The sequence below is a fragment of the Notolabrus celidotus genome, chromosome 14, assembly GCF_009762535.1.
Source record: "Notolabrus celidotus isolate fNotCel1 chromosome 14, fNotCel1.pri, whole genome shotgun sequence".
NCBI classification, from domain to species: Eukaryota; Metazoa; Chordata; class Actinopteri; order Labriformes; family Labridae; genus Notolabrus; species Notolabrus celidotus.
Window position 1 is genome coordinate 26,381,505 of NC_048285.1, and position 25,052 is coordinate 26,406,556.

At 39.4% G+C, this 25,052-nt stretch overlaps 1 protein-coding gene across 1 annotated transcript in view; it reads left to right on the forward strand.

The window, feature by feature from the left end:
• Positions 1–25,052, forward strand: part of frem2b (FRAS1 related extracellular matrix 2b) — a 53,425-nt gene that overhangs the window by 12,792 nt on the left and 15,581 nt on the right. Inside the window, exons 3-6 of the mRNA XM_034700309.1 lie at positions 11,471–11,617; positions 16,116–16,346; positions 18,192–18,317; positions 19,303–19,554. Of these exons, the coding sequence (XP_034556200.1) occupies positions 11,471–11,617; positions 16,116–16,346; positions 18,192–18,317; positions 19,303–19,554 (756 nt within the window). The remainder of the gene's footprint in view (positions 1–11,470; positions 11,618–16,115; positions 16,347–18,191; positions 18,318–19,302; positions 19,555–25,052) is intronic.

The window sequence follows — 25,052 nt, forward strand, 5'->3', positions numbered from 1 at the left end:
GAGTTACATGTTAACTGGCAAACTGGAAACAAAGACAGGCCACAGGGCGCAGGTCTAGACAACTAGGTAATCTGATAGTGGTTACATTTAACTCATTTAATCCCCCAAGTAATTGGTTGAAGCTTTTACTATTAGCACACAATTTTCCTCTCACACTTAAAAGGTTATCAGTGGTCATCAGTCTTCTGATTTTTTTTTAACACATTCAGTTCACAATTGACACTCTAAGTGCCATTGGGGCCTTTTTGAAAACTTTGGGTAGTCAGCTAAAAGATATAATTTGTTTACCTTCAAGAGAGAGTTGACCCTTTTTTAAAGGGCATTGAGTGTGTTTGAGTTCAACTGTCAAAGACAGAGTAGTGGGAGGCAAAGCAACATCTGTATGCCTCTCATGGTTATCCCTTTTGACTTTGACTTTTGTGCCTCTGAAAAAGAACTCATCACAACTCACCACTTAATACAGTTCTCTGGGGATCCAGATGTTTGTGCTCCATACAGCAGGCCGTGCATCTTTATGTTAACTTTGAACACTCAGGGTCTCTGAATAACCGTCAGACAAAGAGGGTAGATTTTTTGGTTATATTTTTATTTTGTTGAAAACTTTTTGACACATTTTTCTTCTGTTCAGTGGTTCATTTGAAGTTTCAGGGTTGTCTAGGATCTATAATCGTTTTGTCTGTCTCAAACATTTAGCTTCAACTTGAGAAAAAAAAGAGCTTTCTTAACAATGTTGCCTTTGCCATAATACATACATTTGTTGCGTAAAATAGATTCTACTCTAAGTAGTAGACAATGTGTAAATTATTTGAGCATATTAGAGCTCATACTGTATGCAACGTTTTTAGTCACATCATTAAAGCTAAACTCAACCTTTTATCTTCAAAGTTATTCTCTTTGTTGTGCCCAGAGGTGGAATTGATTTGCAGACAGGTACATCAGTTAGGCATGCATCATTTAAAACACATCAGTTAAAACAACATTAGGTGGAGAAGTAGACCCGTGTCACTCTAGCCTTCAGTAATAACACTATAAAGCTAATCTAGCTCACTGATAAAGTCACTTATTTTGACAGCAGGTCTAAATTAGTAGGAGGTACTTCTATAAGCGATTTTCATAAAAGTTAATACAATTGTCTTTAAAATGATAATGTTGCACTGATCCCCAGGTCCTGAATTAAATGTTTAAATCCAATTTTGACAGTCTATTTATTTATGAATATATGACTTTCTACAAAGAGTTCTTTCATGTATTTTCAAATTAGAATTCAAATTCTACAACTAAGAACAGCAAAGGTTGTTTTTACAATTATTTGAATTCAGTTAAAAAATAAAAAGCAGCTTGAGTGTCAAAATGAAGTGTTTTGAGGCTTTCTATTGGTAATCTTCTTTTAACATGCATGTAAATATCTTTGAACTCTGGGTCTTTACGGGACAGACTTATCTTTAGTCCAATATTACAAGAAGGAGACAATAACAACACTAAATCCTCACACGTTTCCTTCCCTCTCTTTAAGAATGCAGACCAGCTTGCTTATCTTTTACATGCAGGTTTGCACAGTTCTACTTGAAGGCTCCTTTTCACCAGTTGTAAACAAAAAACCTAGAGTCATTTAACAGTTCTTTAGGAATTACCATTTGAGCTTTTCATGGAGTATTTTCCTCTTAGGCAAAAGCCTTTCTACATGTGAGGATTTGCAAGCAACAACTGTGAAATTCAGCTGAAACATGTTGTTATAAATGAAAGCAATTGAGGCCGGCCCTGAGAACAGCCTCGACAAACAGTTGGCTCTATTAGTATGGAGCGCATGAGTCTGTGGGACTGGGTTTGGTTTTATATTCTATGGCCTCACACTGCTGCTTTCAGCAAACAGTCCACCATTATTCGGTCTGACAAGAGAACAAACACTGCGCTTTCAAGGGTCAAGAAAAAGCACGTCCCCCTCTCTTTGTCGAGTCCCTTCATCCCGCATCCTTATGTTGCTTTTGTTTTTTCACACATTTTCACACTTCCCCTTGTATCTGCTTGTTATTTCACATCTTCTGTTCTTTTCTATTCCGTCACCAGCAGCACTGAAGAGTCGGGGTACATTGAAAGTGTGCACTTTCAACAATGCAAGCCTTTCAGCTCCGGGGTTACACTGATTTTTGTTTCCCTCAGCTCGTCTTTTAAGGCAGGAAGAAATTGATGTTTGTTTACCTAGATAAAAGTGAAGGATTTATTCCTTCCTAAGACTTACATATATTCTTTGTGGTCCTATATGGTGCCAGTATCCAGTGCTTGAGTGGGTCCATACATATTTTTCAGTGTTTTCCCTTATTCATCTGACTTATATTTTTCAAGGAGTCAAGAATTAGCTAAAGCTACTGGAGTAACTTTAGCCTTGTGGCTAACAGGGCTTTCATACTGTACACAATTGTCTGATAATGAGCGAGAAACTCTTGATTTTAAATCCTCAATGACCTTTACATGCAGAAGAAAGGCCTGCAGCTGCTAATTCAGCCTTTTGTTGTTATTTCCCCTGCCGCTGAGAGTTCAGGCTTTTGCTCTCTAAACTGTGTGGCTGACTGTTAATTAAGACACTCGAGGCAGCATCCTCTCTGACGGACAGGAATGCCATTCAAGGGCAATCAAGGAGTACTTTGTCAAACCTCACCTACACAATCGAACAAAGCCCTCAGCTGAGACTTTATTACCTCTTTTGGACAGGGCCTGAAACACAATATCCTCTAAATGATTAATTTGCTCACCTATGCCAAGATACAGGAGAATTACACATTTTATCTTTTCCGTTTTTCATGAAATAGTCACAACCCTGCTGAACAAGACCAGACAAAGAAAGAATGGATTAAAGAGTCTGAATGTCAGTTTTATTATACTTTAAATTATTCAGATGCACCAATTGTATTTAATAGGGGGTGTCAGGTTTTTTTCTACTGCTGTCCAACAGAGTTTTAGTCAAAAAAGACTTGGTGATAGTGACTTGCGTGAAAAGAAGAAAATACTTAGGGCTTGGTGCACAGTGTACTGGAATAACTTGTGACTGAGCCGCCTGTTTTCAGCCCTAATGATGTTGCCATGATCAGGGATGAGTCCTGACCGTGGGTGTTTGGCAGGACACCCTGTGCCCCTGTTTGGAAATCAGCAACCCACAACAGAGCAGATTTTCTGCAGAGTTGTGCATCCAGTTTGAAACTTGCTAAGCCTTAAGGTGTTTGGAAAGATTCTGTTTCAACTAATATTTCCAGGCGAGGCTAATAGGATTAAACTTGAAAAACCCAGAGTGTTTGCATGTATGCGATGCCAGTAATTTCAAGTCACAGAGAAGTAGTGACCCGTGCAAACATCCAAAGAGCACTCTTTGGGAATTTTCCCTCTTCTGTTTTCTCTTGTTTTAAACATTTACACGTTGATGTATGTTTTTAACAAAAAAAACTGGAAAAACATCTTTTGATTACTTTAAGATTGTCTCTCCAGCCAATGTGTGGTTTTATGTGAATGTTTTGTGTAATGAATGACTAATGATGTCACTGTGAGGACACTAGAGTGTGAAGTGGACTCTACTGACAAGAGTGACCTCCCCCTACAATCACTCTGTGCAATATTTCCTCTTGCACGTTTCTCTTCTTGGCCACAAATAAAGGAGTCCCAACTGAAATAAGAGTTCTGGGAAATGCTCACTGCCTCTCCACACAGGCGAGGGTGCCACTGCTGCGTGACCCAGGAAGAAAGTCACAGAGCAGTTTCCACAACTTCTGTCTGCTGCTATTTGGAATTAGACACAGACAGTGTGGGAACAGGATGAAAGGTGGAGCTTTGTTAACACAGTTTCTAAAAGTCCACCACAGGAGGAAGGTTTAACATTTAAAAGAAAACTGAAGCATTCCTTCTTATCCTGGTACATTTAAATCATGAATTTATGAGTTTTGTGTAACTTTAATTTGAAGTACTTCTAGCAGTCTTGGGTAGTGATAGTATTTTTAAAAGTTTGCTCTTGTTCTAAAGATTTATTTAGTTTCTGCCCTCATCCATTTCACCTCTGAATATTGACTCTAAGTTAGTTGTCCAATCCTTTTGTGTGGTGTGGTGCATAAAGATGAGAGAATAGAGGAATGTAATGGTTTATTATAATAGTTTATATGAGATACTTCAACCATAAAATAGTAGATGTAATCCAGAGGGTCAGCAAACAGCAAACATAATAAGCTAACTTTGAGCATAAATCAAGCAGATTTTCAAATAGAGCTACATCTCTTTGTTTTTGCACTTCTATACCTTCTACCTTTACCTTCTGTACATTTTGGGCAATTTTTATTCATGATATGATCAGTTACAAAGACAAAAAATGTAATCCAGCCATTAGAATCCAAATTTGAACTGGAGCACTAAGTTTTGAATCAAAGCTCCCAAAGAACTTTCCCTGCTGAGAGCAAAGCCTTGCTTGCTTTAAGCCTGGCATGGCTCTCTGACCCAGTGCTTTTGTTCAGAACTGCCTTTGGCCCTTGTTTCAGACCCTTGAAATGTCGTCTCAGAGTGACCACTGTGTCAGAGTGGACGCAGAGGCGACAGCAGCCGGAATGGACCCTGCAGAGCAGCCATATTTATGGCAGAGCTGTTCCCTGAAAGGCTGTGCTGATAGAAAAGGGTTTAGGGCCTGTGAAATCATAACAATTCAAAGTCTTTCAAGCTACGGCCAACTCGTTACTGCTGATACCAGGCTTAGGGTGATTAGACCATATCTCCCTCCCTCTCTTGCTCTCTCTCTCCCTCTTTTTCTCCCTTCTGCCATATGCTTTCTTTCCCTCAACAGGATTATCATATCCCTTTTCCCTTAATTGGAGAGATGAAAAGTATACTGGTATGGTCTGGAACACTTTAAAACTGACAATCATGGATTTTCTTGAGAACACTGCGTACTATTGGTCATTTTCTAACTTGAATTTAGAGTCAGCTCACCTTTTTGTTTTTTGTTTCTTATTCTGAACACAGCATTAGCTTCAAAAGTTGAATACAGTCTTTAAGAAGAATTTAAAACTAACCAGATTAAAATTGTAAAGACCAGCTAATGGCATGGAGACGGCTATGTACACAACAATGTGAACAAACACTGTATTCTTAGATTGAAGAATATTGTGACAAGCCTTACTGCTCTAAAGGTTTGTAAAGTATAAACTTGGTGTACTTGGTATTGCAGGAAATGTCACGGTCAAATTGTTTTCCTCTGGAGATTAAGAAGGTCCACAGACAATTTCACAGAGATCTGCGCATTAGTCTTAAACATTCAGTACCTTGCCTTTGGCTTGAGACTGAATCAACATTACATTTTAACCTGAATGATAGGTCAGGGATATTGTAGTCTTGCGGGGAACCAAATTATCATCCTACTAATCAGCCTTATAGCAGCCTGGCTAGAATTGTGTGTAATGTGTAATGTCTTGCAGAGGATCTAAATATCTTTGGTTAAGGCAAGTGGGAACCTCTTGTAAAAAATGAACTCACTGCGGAAGTCCTGGAGTGTCCACTTGAGGCTGGCTGCAAATGGAAGTGAATCCCTGTTAGATCCCAAAATTAAACATGTTTTACAGGCTGGTACAGCTACCTGATTTGCAAGGTATTTAGCTCATTTATTATTTGGACACACTGTACAGGACGTTTTCTGTAACACATCTGTTTTGATTTTATCAAGGCTAAGAGTTAAACGTTCATTTGCAAAATTAGGGGCAGAGCTGAGTTGTTAACAGACAGGTGGCCGTGTTGTGGCTGTTAGTCAGGAGGCCAAAGCCAGTTACGGAGCTAGACTTTTTAGACTGGGGTGACCAAACTGGGGCACCAGACATGGCCAGGCATGGAAACATTAGGGGTTTACCCCAAACCTAGGAAATTTATATCCACCAATCACATCTTCTTTAACTTCCAATATAAAAAAATCCAAAAATGTTATCTTCTTGTGTTTAATTTTTAACTTTGGAGTGTAACTCATCATAGAGGTGAACCTGATGGACTCACTTCTTAAAGGATTCAAAAGATGTTTGTCCAAAGTCACCATTTAAAGTGCCAACAAAGAAAATGTTTCACAAAGAAGCTAGTAGCAGCTTGTTGAAACACAACCAAATATCTGATTTCAATCTAAGTGCTGTTTCTGACAAGTCAGCTAGCCAATCATGATTTAGGATTTCAGGGTGGCTACTGCATGGCCAATCCTCTTACTAAAAGCCGGCCTCAACTTCTCCTCCTCACCTGTTTTTAGGTTGATTGAAAGTCAGATTGAGTCAGTAATTGCAGTATGGCGTCTGCCATTGTTAGGCTTCCAAACCACTATTCAGAAACAAAAAGGTGACGTCGCAGAGACTATGTCCCCATTTCATACAGTCGATGGGTTTAGGTTGAGGTTGGCTTGGCTAGTTAGTGAGCATTCACTCCACTACAGTTTGCTGTAGCAGAATGCTCAGTTGCTTAATTTATCACCTGTATTGCTAATAATAACTTACTTGCAAAACAGGGTGGGTTTTCTTATGACAGTCTCTGTTGTTACACTCTAGCAACAAAATGTTGTACTGTTCTTGTGGCAAAACTATTTTCAGGTCAAGCGATCCAGACGTTGTCGTTTTGTTCCATTGTAGTTTTTCTGAATTACATCTGAAATGATGCTTCAAGAATCAGTCACCTAAAACTTAACTGAAAGCCTGTGAGCAGCTGGCTTCAGCAAGTTATTATCTACGGCATTAATCGAGACATTTTAATGCTTTAATAGTTCACAGTTATTGCCTGTCATGTCATGGAGACTGTTAGCAGACAGTCCATTTGGAGCATATGATCATTTAGTATTTTTAGATGCATTGTCTGTCGAATAAGAATTTACAGGATAGTCCCAATTTATCCTGCCTAATCAGTGTGTTGCTGGCTTTGTGGGCAAAGTGCCGCCTGTCTGTCTCTCCAGCTGAATGAACAGACGGGGGTCCATGGGGCATCGATGCCCTGCGATGCTTGACGGTGACCAAATAAGGGCTGTCTGCTACATGTATGCAGGGAGGAGACAGGGGCACCAAGTTGGCACAGTCCAGTCTCTCACATTCTTTGGCCTCTTTCAAAAGGCTTCTGTCCCTCATCACACATCCAGCAGCACAGATCTTGTGTAGAGAAGTGCAGCTACATGATTTATACAAAGGTTTTGATGAGGTTTGTGCACAAGCCTGGTTTTTATGAACTTGTTAAAATAGTAGGTGCAGTTTGTTACCCTTTTATTTACGAAAATCTTACTAGGAATGACCAAAATGGAGGCATTCAAGGAAGTTCATAATCACTATCATGAATTTGAGGAGAATATTTATATGTAGAAATTCAGTCGAATATGAGCTTCAGTACCTGTTAGGAGCATATTAAGCACATGAATTCACTGCGGATGATGTTCTACACCAGACTGTACTGCATTGCAGAGATTTGAATATAAGAGACACTGATATTGTTCCCTAAAATATGTCTCAGTGCCTTGAGTGCGGGTTAAAGATTAACTCTGGTGTTTTCCTTAGGGCCTCTTTGAAGTGGACTTATTCCAGTCCCTACTTATCTTAATTAGAAAGAAATCTGGAGGAGTGAAGTGGTCCTCTGAAAATGAGCACCTTCACTCCCCAGCCCCCCAGAAGGCCATACTGAAGCTTTACCACAATGTTAAGACCTCTTAAACTCAATATTTTCTTGTGTCACAGTGGTATTGTATTGCAGTAAAAACTGGAAATACTGTTTGGGAAGTATCCTCCTCAGACCTTGCTGGATATGAAAAATGAATAATTGATACAGCCACTTTGTGTTTATGAAAACTGTTGAAGGCAAACAGGTGTTTAATGTGATTCAAGAGCTGCCTCTTTGAGGTTCAGCCTGATGTGTAGGCTGTTTTTTAAGTATCGTGTAAATAATTATGCAAAACAAGCTGACACTTAATGCTGTTTTTGAAATGTATGAGCTACTTGGGATAAATCCACGGATAAATGGTTTGAAATGGGTTTGATTACATTCATGATGCAAATCATTTCTATTCTCCATATTTTAGAATTATGCTTTAGATCTAGAGTGTCAGCTGTGTTAAAGGTATCACAAAGCATGTGCCAACGTGTGAAGTGGGATAAATAGACCTCCACTGTTTCCATTACTTCAGTGGAGGATGGCTCCTTCACGTCTCAGAGATCACACATGTAGTGTTTATTGGTGGCATGCGAGCCATGCTGCTGGATGTAATCCAAGTGGAGTAGGGAGGTCCTGTCAGACACAGGTCGCCTGTCTCCACAAGAAGGATGTGGAACACACAGGAAGCATAAACCCAGCACTGGTAAACCACAAGAATGTATCACCTGAGACATTTACTTAAAAAAAAAAACATGTTTGCAAGTCTCAGATACATGAAATAAGACACTGGGCAGTAAAACAGTTGTTTTCTTTCCAGAATATATATATATATTTTTTATTAAAGTTTTTATTCAGTACAATTTGAAACATGTTTTGCAGCTCGTCAAAGTAACAAAGCATTTTTTTTCAGAAAGTAAAGAGGTACATAAAACAGGTATAAGACATTTCTCTAACCATTCTTATAAAATGAGGTGATAATAGTGGTAAGAGAAATAGATATCAGAATCAGAATCAGAATCAGCTTTATTGACCAGGTATGCTTGAACACACAAGGAATTTTACTTAGGTAAACTGTGCTCTCTTTGTACAAGGCCATAAGAATAAGACCTACAAAATAAATAACATCAGCTATAAATACAAAAGAACAACAAATAGGCATGACTAATATGTACAGGCTAAAATAAGTGGTGAGTAGCAGAGGTAGTTTTTACATTAAAAAAAATAGAAGTTAAATAATACAAAAAATAGAAATATGGAATTCTGCTTGGAGAATTGTTGCATTGTATATTTACATGTATATTTACAGAGAGTATTTATCTGACAGGTATGACACTGTTATGGTTTAGTGTTCATCAGAGTGACAGCCTGGGGGAAGAAACTGTTCTTATGGCGGGTTGTTTTGGCGCACAGTGATCTGTAGCGCCTGCCGGAGGGGAGGAGTTTAAAGAATTTGTGTCCAGGGTGTGAAGGGTCAGTGGTGATGCTACCTGCCCGTTTCCTGGCCTGGGACCGGTACAAGTCCTGGATGGGGGGCAGGTCGATACCGATGATTTTTTCTGCAGTCCTTATAGTCCGTTGCAGTCTGTGTTTGTCTAGTTTGGTTGCAGATCCAAACCAGACAGTGATGGAGGTGCACAGAACAGACTGGATATATATTTTGTAAAAGAAAATTAAAAGCTTAGCAATGCCATTGTGAATAAAGGTAGTTTGCTAGGATTGGTAAACAAATAGGGTAGTTGTCATATACATCTACATTTATATACCCTCGCCTACAAGAAAACTTTCCAAAATAATTTGAGGTTCAGGATAATTTTCCAAAAAACAGTAACAGAAATCATATTTGTTTGTAAATTCACTAAATTAAACTTGATTCCAAAGTGTCTCTTCAAAGAAGCTTTTAATTTGGACTTGCATACATATCCTCAATTCAGTGGGTGATGTGATTTAAAACATGAAAACACGAACACATGAAGAAGATTACCATTAGCAGTGTAAGCATCTCACAAAGGAGAGTTTTAAGTTCTAAATGTGACTTTGAAGACAAACAACATGACAACCTCTTAAAGCTTTGATATTCTGGGAATAATTCCTCAGTCTACTAAATATACTTTTTGTTTGAAGATAGAGATTTCACTTAATTAAAAATAAGTCAATGGCATGCAACCTTGAAGGAAATGCTGAGGCAAATTCCTCTCATAGTATGAAGTGTGACCGAAACAAAGGTCTTAACCATAATAAGGTCAGGGACTCATTAACAGCGTTGTACTCTAAACATTCAACTGTGTGGAAAACGTGTCTCTGACTTTATAACACCTATTTAGAAAGGGATGAAGCCGTTCTTGTGTGGGAGAATTTCAGGAAATATACACAACTAAATGATTCAAGCATTTGGTGAATTTTGCAAGACAGAGGAAACAGAACAGTTCCATGGTTATTTCACTCAAGCTTCAAAGCATCCACAGTCTTTTATCCCAATTACAGCTCAGTGTAGACATCACAGTCTCTTTCTGGTGTTCACTCTGAACTGCAACTATAACTTCCAGGGACGACAGCATCTGTCGTCTGTGTTCTGTTGTTCCCAACATTTTTGCAAAAGCCCGTTACTGTGGATAACCAAAGTCATGTTTTATTCTTTTAAACTTCGTACCCTGAGATGTTCATTGTAGGAAAATAAACTCTACTCACCCTCGTGCATCACATTGACTTGTTGTTTGCCTGTGAAGACTCTGAAATGTTAAAAAGAAAAACAATGTCAAGAGCATTAACACCTTTTTTTAATCTTTGTGAGAAATTGCGTACACTATTAGACTGAAAAAAAAAAAGAAGCTCTGAACAGGTGCAGAGAACATTTCATGCACGCACACACACTCAAACACACAAACTCTTAAATGTATGCACCCTCACACATAATAAAACACCTGGGGTGAATGTGTGTAGGTCTCACCATGTCTGTTGAGGAAGGAAATTAACACAGTGGAGCAGTCAACTCGATGTTACAAATTTACAGACCAGAACAGCGGGGAAGGGTGGGGTAAAGACTCTCAGTCGTCCAAAACACAAACAACGGCAACACACTTAAACCTCTGAAGAACGTCCCTGCACGCTCCTGTCAGTTTGTCTTTTATTCTGCCCCTTAAAGAAGTGCCAGATGTTTGGTGTCTCAGTCAGCTGTAGCTCACTATCCCTGCCCAGTTTAGCAGAAGGCAGTTGCTCTGAAAACCTGCTGGATGCAAGCAGAAGTGTTACATTATCACTTTGACTTCCATTAAGAGCTGTATGGCAACACTAGAGTCTGATGTGGCTTCTGTACGAGTCTGTATGTGTTTGTCTTTGCATGTTTCTTCAGTTCGTGTGTCTGTGTGTGGGTGTGTGTGTGTGTGTGTTTGATGTGAGGTTCTGTGGTTTCTGTTTTGAGTCTTTTCGGTCAAAAGGTAGCAGTGATACCCTCCAGGACTGTAGCCTTGGCCTTTGAATTCAACTTCAAAAGCCGTGGATAGAGAAGCCAAGTTCAGACAGGAAACAGACACCTTTTATCTTAATTAGAAATGAAGCAATAAGACTGCAAAAACTCTCCCCCTTTTGCAGAAGTGCTATTCTCCCTTTATACCACCTACTGAGTGCTTGTTAAGAGTCTCTTAGTCGAGTCCTGAAGGTATTCTAGGAGGTTTTTTAATAAGTGGTATTGAAAAGCCCTGTTCTACCCCCAAAACAAATAGCTATGCTAAATGTTTAATTTGTTTAGGTTTATTAAGTTCCTGTTGTGCTATTGGAATTCTATCCTGTGTTTTGTTTTTACATTGCTGTGTGATGAGCTATTTTAACTTACATTAACAAAACTGTATGTATTTGTTTGCAGGAGGCAACACACTTAAGAACCAGCAGTTCCGTCTGAACTGGGCCTGGATCTCTTTGGAGAAGGAACACTATGTGGTGGATGAACAGGTCAAGTTCCTGGAGGTGGTGCTGAAACGTCGAGGCTACCTGGGGGAGACCTCCTTCATTAGTAAGCAGACACTGTCTCTGATTTCATGAATTCACCTGTAATGAAAAATTGAAAAGGTCACAGAAAATATAGATTATTTCACAAGGTTCCTGGAAAGCACTGATGGTATGCACCATATTAACTAATAATGTTTTAAGGTAAAATGTGATTGGTATTGTGTGATGGGTCAGGATCTGCATGTACATCTAAGATTGCTACAGAAATATATAGGTTTTAATAAAAAAAGATAATAATAATAATTTTATTTGTAGAGCACCTTTCAAAACCAGGTTACAAAGTGCTTTACATGGGCAGCAAAATAAAACAGGCAGATCATAAAAACACAGAAGTCAAGATAAAGAAATAAAACATATTTTAAATACATAAAATTCCCCTAAAATAACTCTAAAGGAATACAATTCTTTTAAAATGTATTTCTTAAGACGGTTAAAATAAAATAAAGTCAAATAAAATCCAGATAAAATCCGGGAAGGCTCTGCGATAAAAGTATGTTTTAAGAAGGGATTTAAAAGAGCTCACTGACTCAGCAGACCTGATCTGAGATGGTTCCAGAGTGTTGGACCCCTCACTGCGAACGCCCTGTCCCCTTTTGTTTTCATTTTAGTATTTGGAATGCATGGTAAACCTCTGCCCGAGGATCTCAATGTACCTGTCGGCTCATAGGGTATTAAAAGGTCTGCTATGTAGCTCGGAGCAAGACTTAAAATCAATTCTAAAACATACAGGGAGCCAGTGCAAGGAAGCTAAAACCGGAGAGATGTGGTTGAATTTTTTGGTTCTGGTTAAAAAATAAAACAAAATAAAAAATAAACTTAATGCTTTATCAAAGAAAGACTTTTACAGTGATGCTGTTTCGTCCCTGATACTACCTCTCATGCAGGCATAGTGGCAAACCATTGTGCCCCAGTGTGTTTTACATTACAGGTGAGAAGTAATGGTCCCATCATGAATGTGCAGTTTTACAAGTGCTCTTGATAAACTCATGAAGCACCACAAACTGCTCCCATGTTGCTTTGCCAAAGTACCTACTTACCACCAAACTGCATCAAATCAGCTGGCTCTTTGCAGGAATCCCTGTAACTAACATTTGAACAAGCAAAGATTGAAACAAACATGAAAGGGGAAAAAAAGTAGTTCTATATTGGGGATTCCTTTTAAGAACATTTAATTCAGTCTTCTTTAACTTTTTTCAACACCTGCTCGAGGCAGAGTGCAAGAGGACACAACCATGCAGCAAACACACAAACACACACACATATACAAGGTTGGTCTAGACACCCTTAGGAGTTACACAGTTCATGACCTTTAACCTGTCACCTCTGGTCAGTATGTACACCGCAGTAAACTCAAAAGCAGGGAACAATCTCTCAGTGACTGCAGGCACACACTAGAAAGGTCACTCAAAGTTAGTGGCCAGGGAGAGGCGCCACTCCAAATGTTAGTCCAGGCAAACTACCAACTGGAACTAAATGAACAATAACTGTACCCTGCCTCTCACAAATCCTGACTGCTGCTGGGATTTATGAGTGGCAGGAATTCTAACTGCTGGCACCATTGGCCTTTTTAGTGTGGCCATTTATTCTGTCTATAAAAACGAGGTGTGATTAAAATGACCTGGTGTTAAAGGTCAAAACCCAGTAGGATCATTTGCTGTTCCGTCGTCTATATCTCTGTATGCCTCAGGGTGTCAGACTAATGAAATATCTCTGAGGTAATATGCAAATTCTGCTGACCTTTTTATGCCTCACACTACACAGTATATCTACTCTACCTCATTAACTCAGTGCAGTAGAAGAATGGACATTTTAAGTCTCATAAACTCCAGATGTACTTTATTTATTCACAGACAGAAGTTAAGTATGAATTAAAAACATATTTAGTTTATTGATACTGCACAAGAACAAAATAAATGCTAATTGTAAATGAACTGTAAAGCCTGTGTGATGACCGCACAGTGATCTCTTTCCAAATGAATAATAAACAACAAAATGCCACATCATGTGTAGGGAGCCAGGGCAAACAAACAAATAATGACCCTTGTTTGGCTTTTCTGAAGCATCGCTGCTGTTTTATTTATGGTTACATTATAAATTAAAGAAGCCCCTCTTTGAACTTTGGATGCACTTGGTTTTCGTTGCCTGGAGAAAAAAATGCCCAGCATTTTCATAATGTCCAAAATGTCTGTTCTGTGCTTTTAAGTCCTAACCACAGCTTTTCACAGTGCAATTTTCCTATGATTGAGGCAAGATGAAGGGGGGAATGGTTATGGATGAGGGAGGATACTGCACATCTCTGTTGTGATGTCAAGTACACAAAAGACGCTGTATTTTTATCCAGAACAGTTTACCACTTGTATGGTGAAAATAAAAACTCTCTTTCCACATACAAGTGGTAAAAACATTTTAAACTTTCCTTTTCTCCTAACAGTAAGTGAGGTACATGTTTACATCCTGCATACAGCCTTTGTCAGTCTTCTCAAATTGCTTTGGAAATATTTGTTTTGACTTTTAAGCCAAGAAGAAGAAAGCTCTTGCAGATTAAACAGATTCTGAAAGACACACATTTTGTTGTGCTTACCATCCCAGTATTTGCAACCAGTTGCATTGTGCCAACATTTTGCTCCTTTGTACCTTGTTTACATTACGTTAGGAGTTTTTAAGTCCTTAGAAAGCAACACAACAGCATGGCATGCCCTATAATTAGTTTGCGGAAATTGAACATACATTCTTTAAAGCTGTCTTTTCAGTATTCCCCCTACAATCAACCTATATCCTGTGTATTTATCATTTTCTCACAATGGCCATTTGACTATAGCTTTCCTCCTCTGTTATGAAGATGGGAGAGCAAAAGTTGTAAATAGTTTTAATTCATCTGCATGAACAGAGGACCAGAGCAGCCTGACAATTCAAGCCATCCATCTGCCTCCGTGTTGCAATGAGATAGTGACTGATCCCAGGCCAGTGCCCTCTCATCAAGACTGAGGATATCTCCTCTTGCCGAGCACTGCCTGAGTGATCACTGATCAGAGAAGCCCACCGGAGGGCTAGCGCTTCATTGGTCAGCATGCACAGTGCAGGTGGCACAGGTTTGGAGGCTACAGCGAGCCCCCCCTGCCCCGCAGCCTCAGAGTGACTGCTGAAATCAGGGCTAATCCAGTCCGGCATTGTGCAGGAGATAGAGTCAGAATACATCATACTCGCTCCTTTTCTGACTACTCTTTGAAGACGGCTGATTTTTCAAGCTCCATTGAGCTTGGCCATTTTATCTCAGCACGTATGTGCAGGGGCCTTTTCCCTCTGTCTGCACTTGCATATCAAAGCCCACTCTTTATTTCCATCAGAGAACAGATTGGTAATTTCCCCTAAAAAATCCTATCTCATGCATTTCTCAATCTGTGGTCTTTTGAAGATCTCAAGTTTAGTACTGATGGGATTTTTCAGTTTTCTCTTCCCTTTCTTCGTCCAGTGTTGAAGAAGTTGTGAACAAACTGCATTTAAAAAAATCCTGTCACTTTAGTGCTCCATTTATCCAGTAATTATTTATGTTCTGCTTTTTTGGGAGCCAACAGGAATGTGCAGCACTCGTCTTTCCTTTTACTGCCAGACCCCTGCTCATTTTTTGTGGCCATTTAGCAAAGACAATGAAGAGGCTGTGGGCATTTCATCGGCTTCTGTGCCCCTGCTCAACAGGAGCCCTGTCAGTGTCACAACTATAGGGACTATAGGCCTCATCGAACTGCTCACATGCTGAAGGTCAGAAAACGCAAGAAAATCTCTAACTGAGAGCAGGATGACATTGGGGTAATTGGCTTTATTCCCATCAGGGCCATCCAAAGCAATGGAGGAATGACAACATAGAACAACCATTTAGGAAGATATTATCATCTCAGACAAACTGGGGTGTGACTTTTTCCAGTCCTTTTGAACCTAGTAGTCATAGTTATGGGGGGGTTACAAAATTCTAATTCCAAACTGGCTGTGGAAATGTGGACCAGCTCTTCATGCTCCCAGGGCTGCTGGATGGAAGCTGCATTGGAGCTTTGTCATCCGGTATGCATTTGTCTTGTGGACTTGGAGAAGGCCTTATCGCTTCCCCTCGGGCAGCTCTGTGGGGGGTGGCTGGGCTCAGCTCTGGAGATAGGGTAAGAGGCTCAGACATCCAGAGGGAGAGTCATTAGAATTAAAAGGGAGCCAGTTGAGGAGGTGGGGCAGACATCTGGGGGTAACTCGCTCAATCTGCTCAGTCTTTAGCAACCACAGCAGGAGCAGAGGAAAATGGATGGTGCAACACAGATATTAGGATGAACATAACACACATACATCTAATGTATCTGTTAACTGAAAGGTACATCACAAAGAATGTGTTACAGGATGCTTGAACCAAAACCTGAGCAAGGCTGATGACATCCCCTGATATGAATGATGTATGCTATTTACACAGATTTTGCATACCTTACCTGATAAAGATAATAACCCAGTTTTTCCATGTGTTTCCAAAGGCATTGGCACAAAGGACGGCACTGCAATCAAGGACAAAGATTTCCGGGGAAAGTCACAGAAACAGGTGCAATTCAACCCTGGCCAGACCACAGCCACCTGGAAGGTCCGGATCTTGTCAGATAATGAGTATGAAGTGTCAGAAAACTTCCAGATTGTTCTGTCTGAGCCGGTGATGGCTGCCCTTGAATACCCAGAGATTGCTACTGTGGAGATCCTGGACCCTGATGATGGTCAGTGATGGTTTTAATTTCAATTTCGTATAAATCTGAATGAAAATGTAATTGCTTAAATTAAGTATGTTTTTTTTTTCTCTTAATTTTACTATCAGTGTATTATGTAACTTAATGTTACATTATTTAAGCAGCACAGATCTTTAGGCTGAAGTATTCCCTTTACCTGAGCTATACTATATTCATATCTTTATCAGAGGCGGGGGATTCTTCTATCCATCTGTCTGAGTTCACCAGAGCATATAATACTGAATTGATACTGAATGCAAAATGTATTTGCATGAACCTCTAAAGCTGAGAGAAAAATATTAACATCCTGAACCTGCACAGATTATGAAGCTAGCTGTAAATTGAGCATGCATGTGCAGTATTTTCCTTCCACAAGTGTAGATAAGCAAGGTCAAAAGGATATGAAGATAAACATGCTGACTCCCTCTACATGTGAAATGAGCGCTGAAAGAAGAGATGAACTAAAAACAGCTGGACTGCGTTAGAAGACTGCATAACATAAATATTGATTATGCTTGTCCTTATGCCATGGTGCTTCATTGTATGAGAAAAGAAGAATTTACTGTCAACCATTTAAACTCATTAACATTTGTAGAAGGCACTTCTCTTCACAGAACTTCGTTCTCAGGAGCCCAATCAACCAAACTGGCAGCTATCTCTCTGCAAGCTGGAAATTCTATTTCCTTTTTTTTTCTTTTTGTCCTTTTTATGTGTCTCTTCGAGCCTTAAACAGACATTTTCTCCCTACACTTTGCCTTTTATCATTTCATTGTACTGTTTATAGTTCCTATCTTTCACAATATTTTTGCCTCTCAAGGTCAAACACTTTGAAGGCTAATAAAAATGTATATTTGTGTCTCTTTTTCATGAAAGTAGAAAATGGGATGGCCTAAAGGCAGCTGCCGTGACAAATATATTGTTTTAAACCAGACAAGCTTGAGTGGCTCAGATTGAAAAGAGTGAGAGTGTTAAATAACAAGTAGTGAAGAATGACTACATTGTCCTAACGATTGTTTGCATGCTCTCAGGACAGGAAAGAAAAGGTCAAGCTCTGTTGACTCACCAACACCTTGTTAGTGTTGGTGAAAAGCGAAGCTTCAGTCTGAGCTCTGTCGGTTTCACGGTTGAAACATTACAAGCTCATTAACTCCGATTGTCATATGCAGCTCATAGAAGGAGGGAGACAAAGAGACGGAGAGCTGCCAGTAAAACTGCAGAGTTAAAAAAAACAACAATGGTTTTATTTTGAAATGAAAACACTTTTTTCTTCCAGCCAATTTAGATGAGCAACTAACAATTGACTTCTTAAATGAAAATAAATGTGTGTGAAATTAAGTTGTTTTTTCATTCTCTCAAGGATGCCTAGGTACTTTTTTAATCAGTATTTTTATAGACATTATCCACATCCGGCTGTATCACTAACTGGGTCAATTACCAGAGCTGTCTCTCTGTATTATCAGTGTAAGCAGCCTCTAGGTTAGAATATTTACTGCAGATAAATCAACAGTAGATGGAGGGTTTTAATTAAACATGATGGAAGCATCAGTGGTGCTGTAATGAGAGCAGTCATCGGCCCCAGTGTGTAAGCTGTTAGCTTGCATAATGAAAGGTTTTGATTGAAATACCGTCTCGTGTGATTTAAAGTTGAAAGGTTTCTCCTTTTTCTTCATCTCCGATCATTTAGTTCAATTTAGCTGACATTCCATTTCCCAAGGAAAAGATTTGACACAGGAGATTTCTTCATCACGACAGTCGAATACCATTTAACGTCAAGGTGTTCACTGAAAAAAACCTTGGAACTGAATGAATGTTTGCTTTTGATTTTTCCTCATACAGAGTCTACAGTGTTCATTCCCTCGGCTACATACAACATAGAGGAGGACATTGGTGAGCTGCTCATCCCTGTGCACAGGAGTGGAGACGTGAGTCAGGAGCTCATGGTCATCTGCTTCACACAACAAGGTAACACCATAACTGTGGGTTTGTCTTCTCCTTCTGTCCATCAGCTGCAGCACAATGCTTGTTATCATTCCTTGCACTTGAAACTAGATGAAGACGAAGACTGGATTACAACAAGCATTTGTAAAGGATATCAAGTGTTGAGCAGCAGATGGTAAAGGTTGCTATATTGACAAAAACTCTCATGGTGATGAATTACTCTTGCAACTTTTGTTTGGTACTTGCCTTTTGTGACATTCAATAAATGTACTATTGGAAAAGAAACCCATGCAGAAGCATATTGCCCTTAAAGGAATAACCTGTTAGCAGCATTTTTACATTTTGTAATCTTTAAAATTGGGAGGAGTACAAAAACATGAGCTGGTGACCGTCCACGCCTGATCAAAAAGTTTCTGTTCATGGTAAAATGCAGCCGAGATTCTTCTTTTTTTGTTGATAAAGCTGCTGTGAGGAACTTTTGTTTTGTATCGATTCTGGCGCCCCCCTTGTGAACAAAGTGATACCTCGTATCTCTTGTCCTATACATGCAAAAGTAGTGTTTTCAACTAAAGCCTCATCCTGCTGTGTTCAACAGTCAACTTTATCAGGCAATGTGATTATTTTCCATGAAAACAGTCAAATAAAGGCTGTTTCTGAAGTGAGATGTCCATCACACCTACCCCCCCAGGGCGGTTTCAGGCATTAAAAATTACAACAGTGAAGGTGCCAGTGTTGCTGCTGATGGACTTGTTTGCTATTGAAGGTTATAAAGAGGCATCAGTATCATTTTCAGTCTGTTTCTCAGCCATTTCAAAACTCCTCCCAGGTCCTTTAAAACAGCCTTGTTCTCTGTATCACCCTTAGATGGCATTTCAGCAATGCATGTTAACATTTAGCATGAAAAATTGTTTCAGGGAAAATGGAGAATTACTTGTGTATTGAATTTTATGTGAAACTGTATTTACATCATTAACTTTGCTTTCTGTTCTTCTGTTTATCACCCACTCAGTTTCAGCCACAGGCACCATCCCGACTGCAGTGCTATCCTACTCTGATTACATCTCCAGGCCTGAGGACCATCACAGCATTGTGCGCTTCGACAAGGGAGAGGAGGAGAAAACCTGCCGGGTTGTTATCATCGATGACTCCCTGTATGAAGACGAGGAAACCTTCAATGTCACCCTCAGCATGCCCATGGGGGGCCGTCTGGGCTCAGAGTTCCCCACAGCTAGAATCACAATCATGGCCGATATGGAAGACGGTAAGATGACAAACAACAGATTATGTGTGAAAATGAATATAATGCAGCCTGAAGTAGACTGCAGGTACACAAAGTCAAAAGGCGGTGATTATTGAAACTTTTTTGGCACAGAGTTTTTGTGCTTTGCTTTGTGATGTTAAGGTTTTTCAATTCTCAAAAAAAGCAGTCAGATTGTATTTCTTAGCTGGATTACCAGTTCTTTGATTCAGTCTTAATTGTTTGTATGTAATGAACAAACAGTGGCTGGAATACATTTAGAAATGTTGCATAACTTAAGAGTATAAGTACTCCAAAGAGTTGATCCAAAGAGAGGCATTCAAAGCAGGTGGGCATACAGATAATAAATATGTTGGTCTGCAGGTGAAAACTGTCTGGAATTTTTTTCTAGTTATGTTTGTGCTTGTCTGACAATATCTCAGGGAGAGGGTGTTTGAGTGTGCGAGCCTCCTTTCTGGAGGCAAAGCCTTTATCTCATATCTGCAGGCTCAGACTGGAGGGCTGATAGTCTCCCATATCTTCCTGACGCCTTTGTTCCCCAACACCTGACGGCCATTCCTCAGGTCCCTATCACTCCGACTATCTCAGGAAGCACCGCTGTGTAGTCAAGACTCTGTGATTGCATGCAGGCAACACTGAAGCTGAAAAACCAGGATGACTGCAGAAGTTTTTTTTTTTTTGCTCAAATCAAAACTGAATAAAAGCCGGATAATTAGAGCGATGATGCAATATTCAATTCAGCACAAGATCTAATTGCCTGGTTTAAGGAGTCAGAAAATCATGACCTTTGGGAAATGAGTCAGTTTTTTTGTATGTGGTTGAAGCATATTACTTGCATTGATATTTTAATCTTCCCCAACTGCTCCTATTACTCCACATTAGAGTCTTCCAGTGGTAGGAGATCCCTTTATTTCTTAGTAGAATAAAAACATCACATACTTAATGTTTGACCTGTAAAAAGATCCCCATTTTAGCACAGCTTGACGGTTTGACCCATAACCATATTTTTTATCTGGGCCATCTCTTTCTCTTTTGCACCTTTGCGCCAAGCATTACAACTTTTGTCAATGTTATCTTAAATTTATGAGAACATCCAACACTTAAGAAGAAGCAAAAGTTTCCTCTATTTTCCCTCTCAAGAAATGTATGTCAACATTTTAGAGTAGGTTTGAGATCTGAGCCCAAATCAGTACTAATGATGTAACTCACCTGTCCATGAACCTGCGCTGAAGAGACCTTGTCTTCAAGCCTCTTGCAGCAGCAGTTCTCAGACTGTCTAACAGGTTTTTTTCTTCTTCTGTTCCCTGGGGAACTCAAAGCAGACACACTGCAAGTGGATTTGTTTGCTCCGTTCGAAGGAGGAGAGAGGGGTTACGCGATTTCGTCCGGTGTAACCTGAGAATGAGTATAGGGCCTTTTGACCTCCACTGCTCCTGGGTATTGACTCAAGACTGCAGAGACAGCTGCTGAGACACACAGGTTTTTAATAGGCTTTACAACAGTCGGTCCTTACGGCACTCAGGCTGTTTCAGAAAGACGTGCTTTGCCAATGAAGATATTACATTTCCAGACGGTGTCGCAGTTTTTATGGATGTCTCTAACAGCGAGAGTATTGCTTGTCTTTACAACCGCCAGAGAGCTTATTGATTGGAGACATTATTGATTGATCTCTTACCATAACTTTCCTAACTTAGCCCCATAAAAAATCCTGCCGTTTTCATCCAGGGAGGCTGACAAATGAAGTACATGGATCTGAGCAAGTGCTTTAATGGATAAGATAAGCCAGCTGGATGTTTGCTTTGGAAGTGGTCTCAGGGGAACAAAGGCAGAGGGTTAATAGTCAAAGGAACTACTCTTTTAGTCTGACAGTTCCTTGTTACTGATAAATAGCATATTCATGTTCATGTGTTTCTTTTTTTACAGGTTTATAGAGAGTCGTGAGCTGTCTGATCAAAAAGTGACTTGCCTGTTTAGTCCAATTTGCGTTGTATTCAAAAGCCATTAAATATTTATTACACTAGGAAATGTTCTCACCCCACAAATTTGAGATTTCCTGGCATGCCTTTGCCTTCATTAGAGGTCCACAGCGTATTATCACACAGAAACAGGAGAATAGAGGGCTTTGTGCATTATAGGATTAAAATGACTCAGGCTGACAACCAGCTTTAACAGTCTGCACTCTGGTTTTTTTCTTGCCTGATCTGTAATCATGTTTTCTTTGCTTCTGCCTTTGTCAGTGATTATCAAGATCTTTTAATGCATATCATTTTTCAGACAGCACCAAACTCACAAAAGGTGCCCCATACAGCAGGGTAGACCACAGCCGGCTTTTTTTCCAGTCTGCTTTTGTGTGGATTTTATTGTTATTCTCAAACTGTGATTCTAACCGTTGTCAAGACGTTCACCGAGACGAGGAGAGAAACAACGCCTAGAGCCATTGTCCAACTGTACAACTTGGCTCCTTATTAAAACGACACAAATACCTGACATCAGATCGACTGCCTGAACACACAATAAGACATGCACACTCACACGCACTCGCACACACAATAAGCATAAAGTTGGCTCAGCAACACCTCCCAAGTCTAATTCGGATTAGGCGCTGGAGGTGTTTAGGTTGCCGGCACTCACTGAATATATTGAACATGAGGAGTAGGGAAGAAATAAGATGGTGTCAAAACTTTGTATCTCCCTAAAGGAGGTGATAATGAAATGGCTGGAGAACTGATGTTGAAGTAAATGGTAAATAGCTCTGAGGCAAGCAGAACAAGACCAATATCCTGTCTGGAAGATCAGAAAAGCACTAGCAGATTCATCCCTCTTCAAGTTCAGCTACCCTTGCATGGTTTTAGTTTAAAGAACATAATCCAGGTTCTTTTCCTGACTCCACTCAGGTATATATGGAGGGGAGGCAAACTGGGGCATCACATCCTTCTTTGTCATCCCTCTTAGCAGAGCTGTCCAGAGGGGTTGTACATGAGGGGAAAGAATCGGTGCCTGGCCGAACACCTGTCCCTGCCTGTGAGAGGTCTGTGCCAGGTCTCCCCAGGAGGCCTCTGAGCGGCTTCACACAGTTGTGGGCTCGGATAGTTCACACACCACCGACATCAGCGAAAATGCATGTGACCGTAGAACACTATAATGAAAATGAGAGCTAAAGGGCACCGATGCGTATGCTCCCTGCTACATGCAAATACAGTCTCGGCCACCTACTAAGACAGAAACCACACAAGTGCAGAAGAAGGTGGGGCTCTCATTGTCTGCCAAGGCTCTGATTTTAATCGGATGATTTGTGGGATTCTTAAAAAAGTGTTTATAGTTTTTACAAATGAATTAGTTGCAATGTGCTGCACTAATAAGCAGTGCTGTAGACTTGTGTTGAGGAGGAGAAGGTATGTTTCCCCTCCAACCAAAACATTAATTTCACTAATTAGCTCACCTTCACCCGCAGAGAGGGAGTAATTAAAATCTGCTTTGTTTGGAATGAAAACAACCAGACTCTTTCATGGCACAAGAATCGGTACTCTGCCTCGCAGGGAACTTTGTCTGCAAATACTTTCAGATGGGTATCATTGAAGTGCAACCAAACTTAACCAAAACCCACCTGGGCAGTCTCTGGACTCTTCCCATTTTGATCTGAAGGACATGAATTCAGAAAATGTATAACACATATGAAGTTTAGATTTTTCACATTTTTTTTAATTCTAATCTATTCTTTGTTATTGTCTTTTCCTAATACTGTACTTGAAAGTGCAGTCATAAAACAGTGAATGGGAGCTGTGAAAAACGATCCCATAGAATTGCAGTTGTTATTTTGTGTGGTTGATTGTTAGTGGAAATTTCTATTTCAGCCATATGTAATCAAAATGATACATCATCATACTTGGACCAAAACATTTGAATCCCTGATTGAAATAGGTTTGACCCATTTATACATTAGTTAAATATGATGTTTTACTTATTTTTAATTCTCAAAGCCATAATTAAATAGAAAATGAGATATTAAAGCTATAGTTATCTTGGTACACTGCAAAAACTCAAAATCTTACCAAGTGAAATTGTCTCATTTTTAGTCAAAATGTCTTCTCCTACTTGATTTAAGATATATTTACTTAACAGGTAACATTTGATCAAGATAGAGGGACTTGTTTTAAGACATCTTAAATATCTTGTTAAGTCAAGCAATCTTGAAATGATCTTGTTTTGAGTTTTAATTTAAAAGAAACAAGGTTTATTTAACATTTCATATATTTTTCAAGCTGAGATCTTATTTGTAGAAGACAGATAATCTTGATTTAAGACAAACCCTTTACTTGTTTTAAGTAAATGCATTTTATTAGAGAATCTATCAGAAAACAGCTCCATTGATAAAATAAAGAAAGAAAAGTTGTTGTTTTTAAGGGTGGGTTACAGTTTTCAGGCACTGTTTCCTTTAAATCAGATAAAAATATACATCCTCAAACTACTTGCACACAATGAAACACCTACTTTTGAGAATAGCTGGCTTATCTTAAAAAACAATATGACTGAATATTAGTATATCCAGCTCACTATGAGAAGACATTATATCTCAGAATGCTCAAATTAAACTTTGTAATCTTATCTAAGTACAAGATGGTCTTAAACCTAGAGAAGTTTTTCTTTTATACAACTCATATTAAGGTGAATATATCTCAAATGAAGAAGTTGACATTAAATGTATTAGTGCAAAAATCTTTTTTTGAGTGTAAAAATGCTAACTGTTATCATTCCTGTCTTATTCTGAGACACTAAGCTTTAAAATACAGGTAAAATATTGCTAAAATAAGTTTTCCCTGCTAATTTTAAGATCACAGTTTTCTAAATATTACGTCTTATTTTAAGAAATCTTACCAAGCAAATTTTCACTAGTTCTATTGGCAGATTTTTTCTGCTTATTTCAAGGTAAAAGTACCTACGTATTTTTTTCTTCTTCTTGGATGGGCATTTTTTCCAGTGTATTATTGGTTAATTTGATTTTCTTATGAAGAATGATGTCATCTCATGGTATTCCGTCTGAAAAAGCACTAGCTATGCATGCATTACATTGTAAGTTTAAGCAAAAAAAACACGTTTTTGACACCTGTAGCCTGTGGGCATGAAGGTAGTGTAAAGTTTAGTATTTCCCTTTAGTCCCAGAGATCCATGCAGTATCAGCCTCTCCAGACCCTTCTACAAACATGATTGTCAGTCGACACAGATACAGAGGTGGTGAGGATCATGGTCTGTTCTCTGCACTTTTGATCCGGGCTGGTTGTACAGATTGTCTGCTCAGCAGGGGTTGGATTTTGGAGGGGTTATCTTAACCCTTCTGTGTTAGTAGTTTCCGACCATAACTCTGCAAAAATCAAGGTGCAAATAATTAGCTTGTGTTTGCTAAGCCTGGAGAGCAAGATCCTCCAAACTCTCTGCTTCACTGTATTTGATTTGTATAAATATGATTAGTTGCAGCTGCTGTCTTGAAATTGGGTTATTCAGCGTAT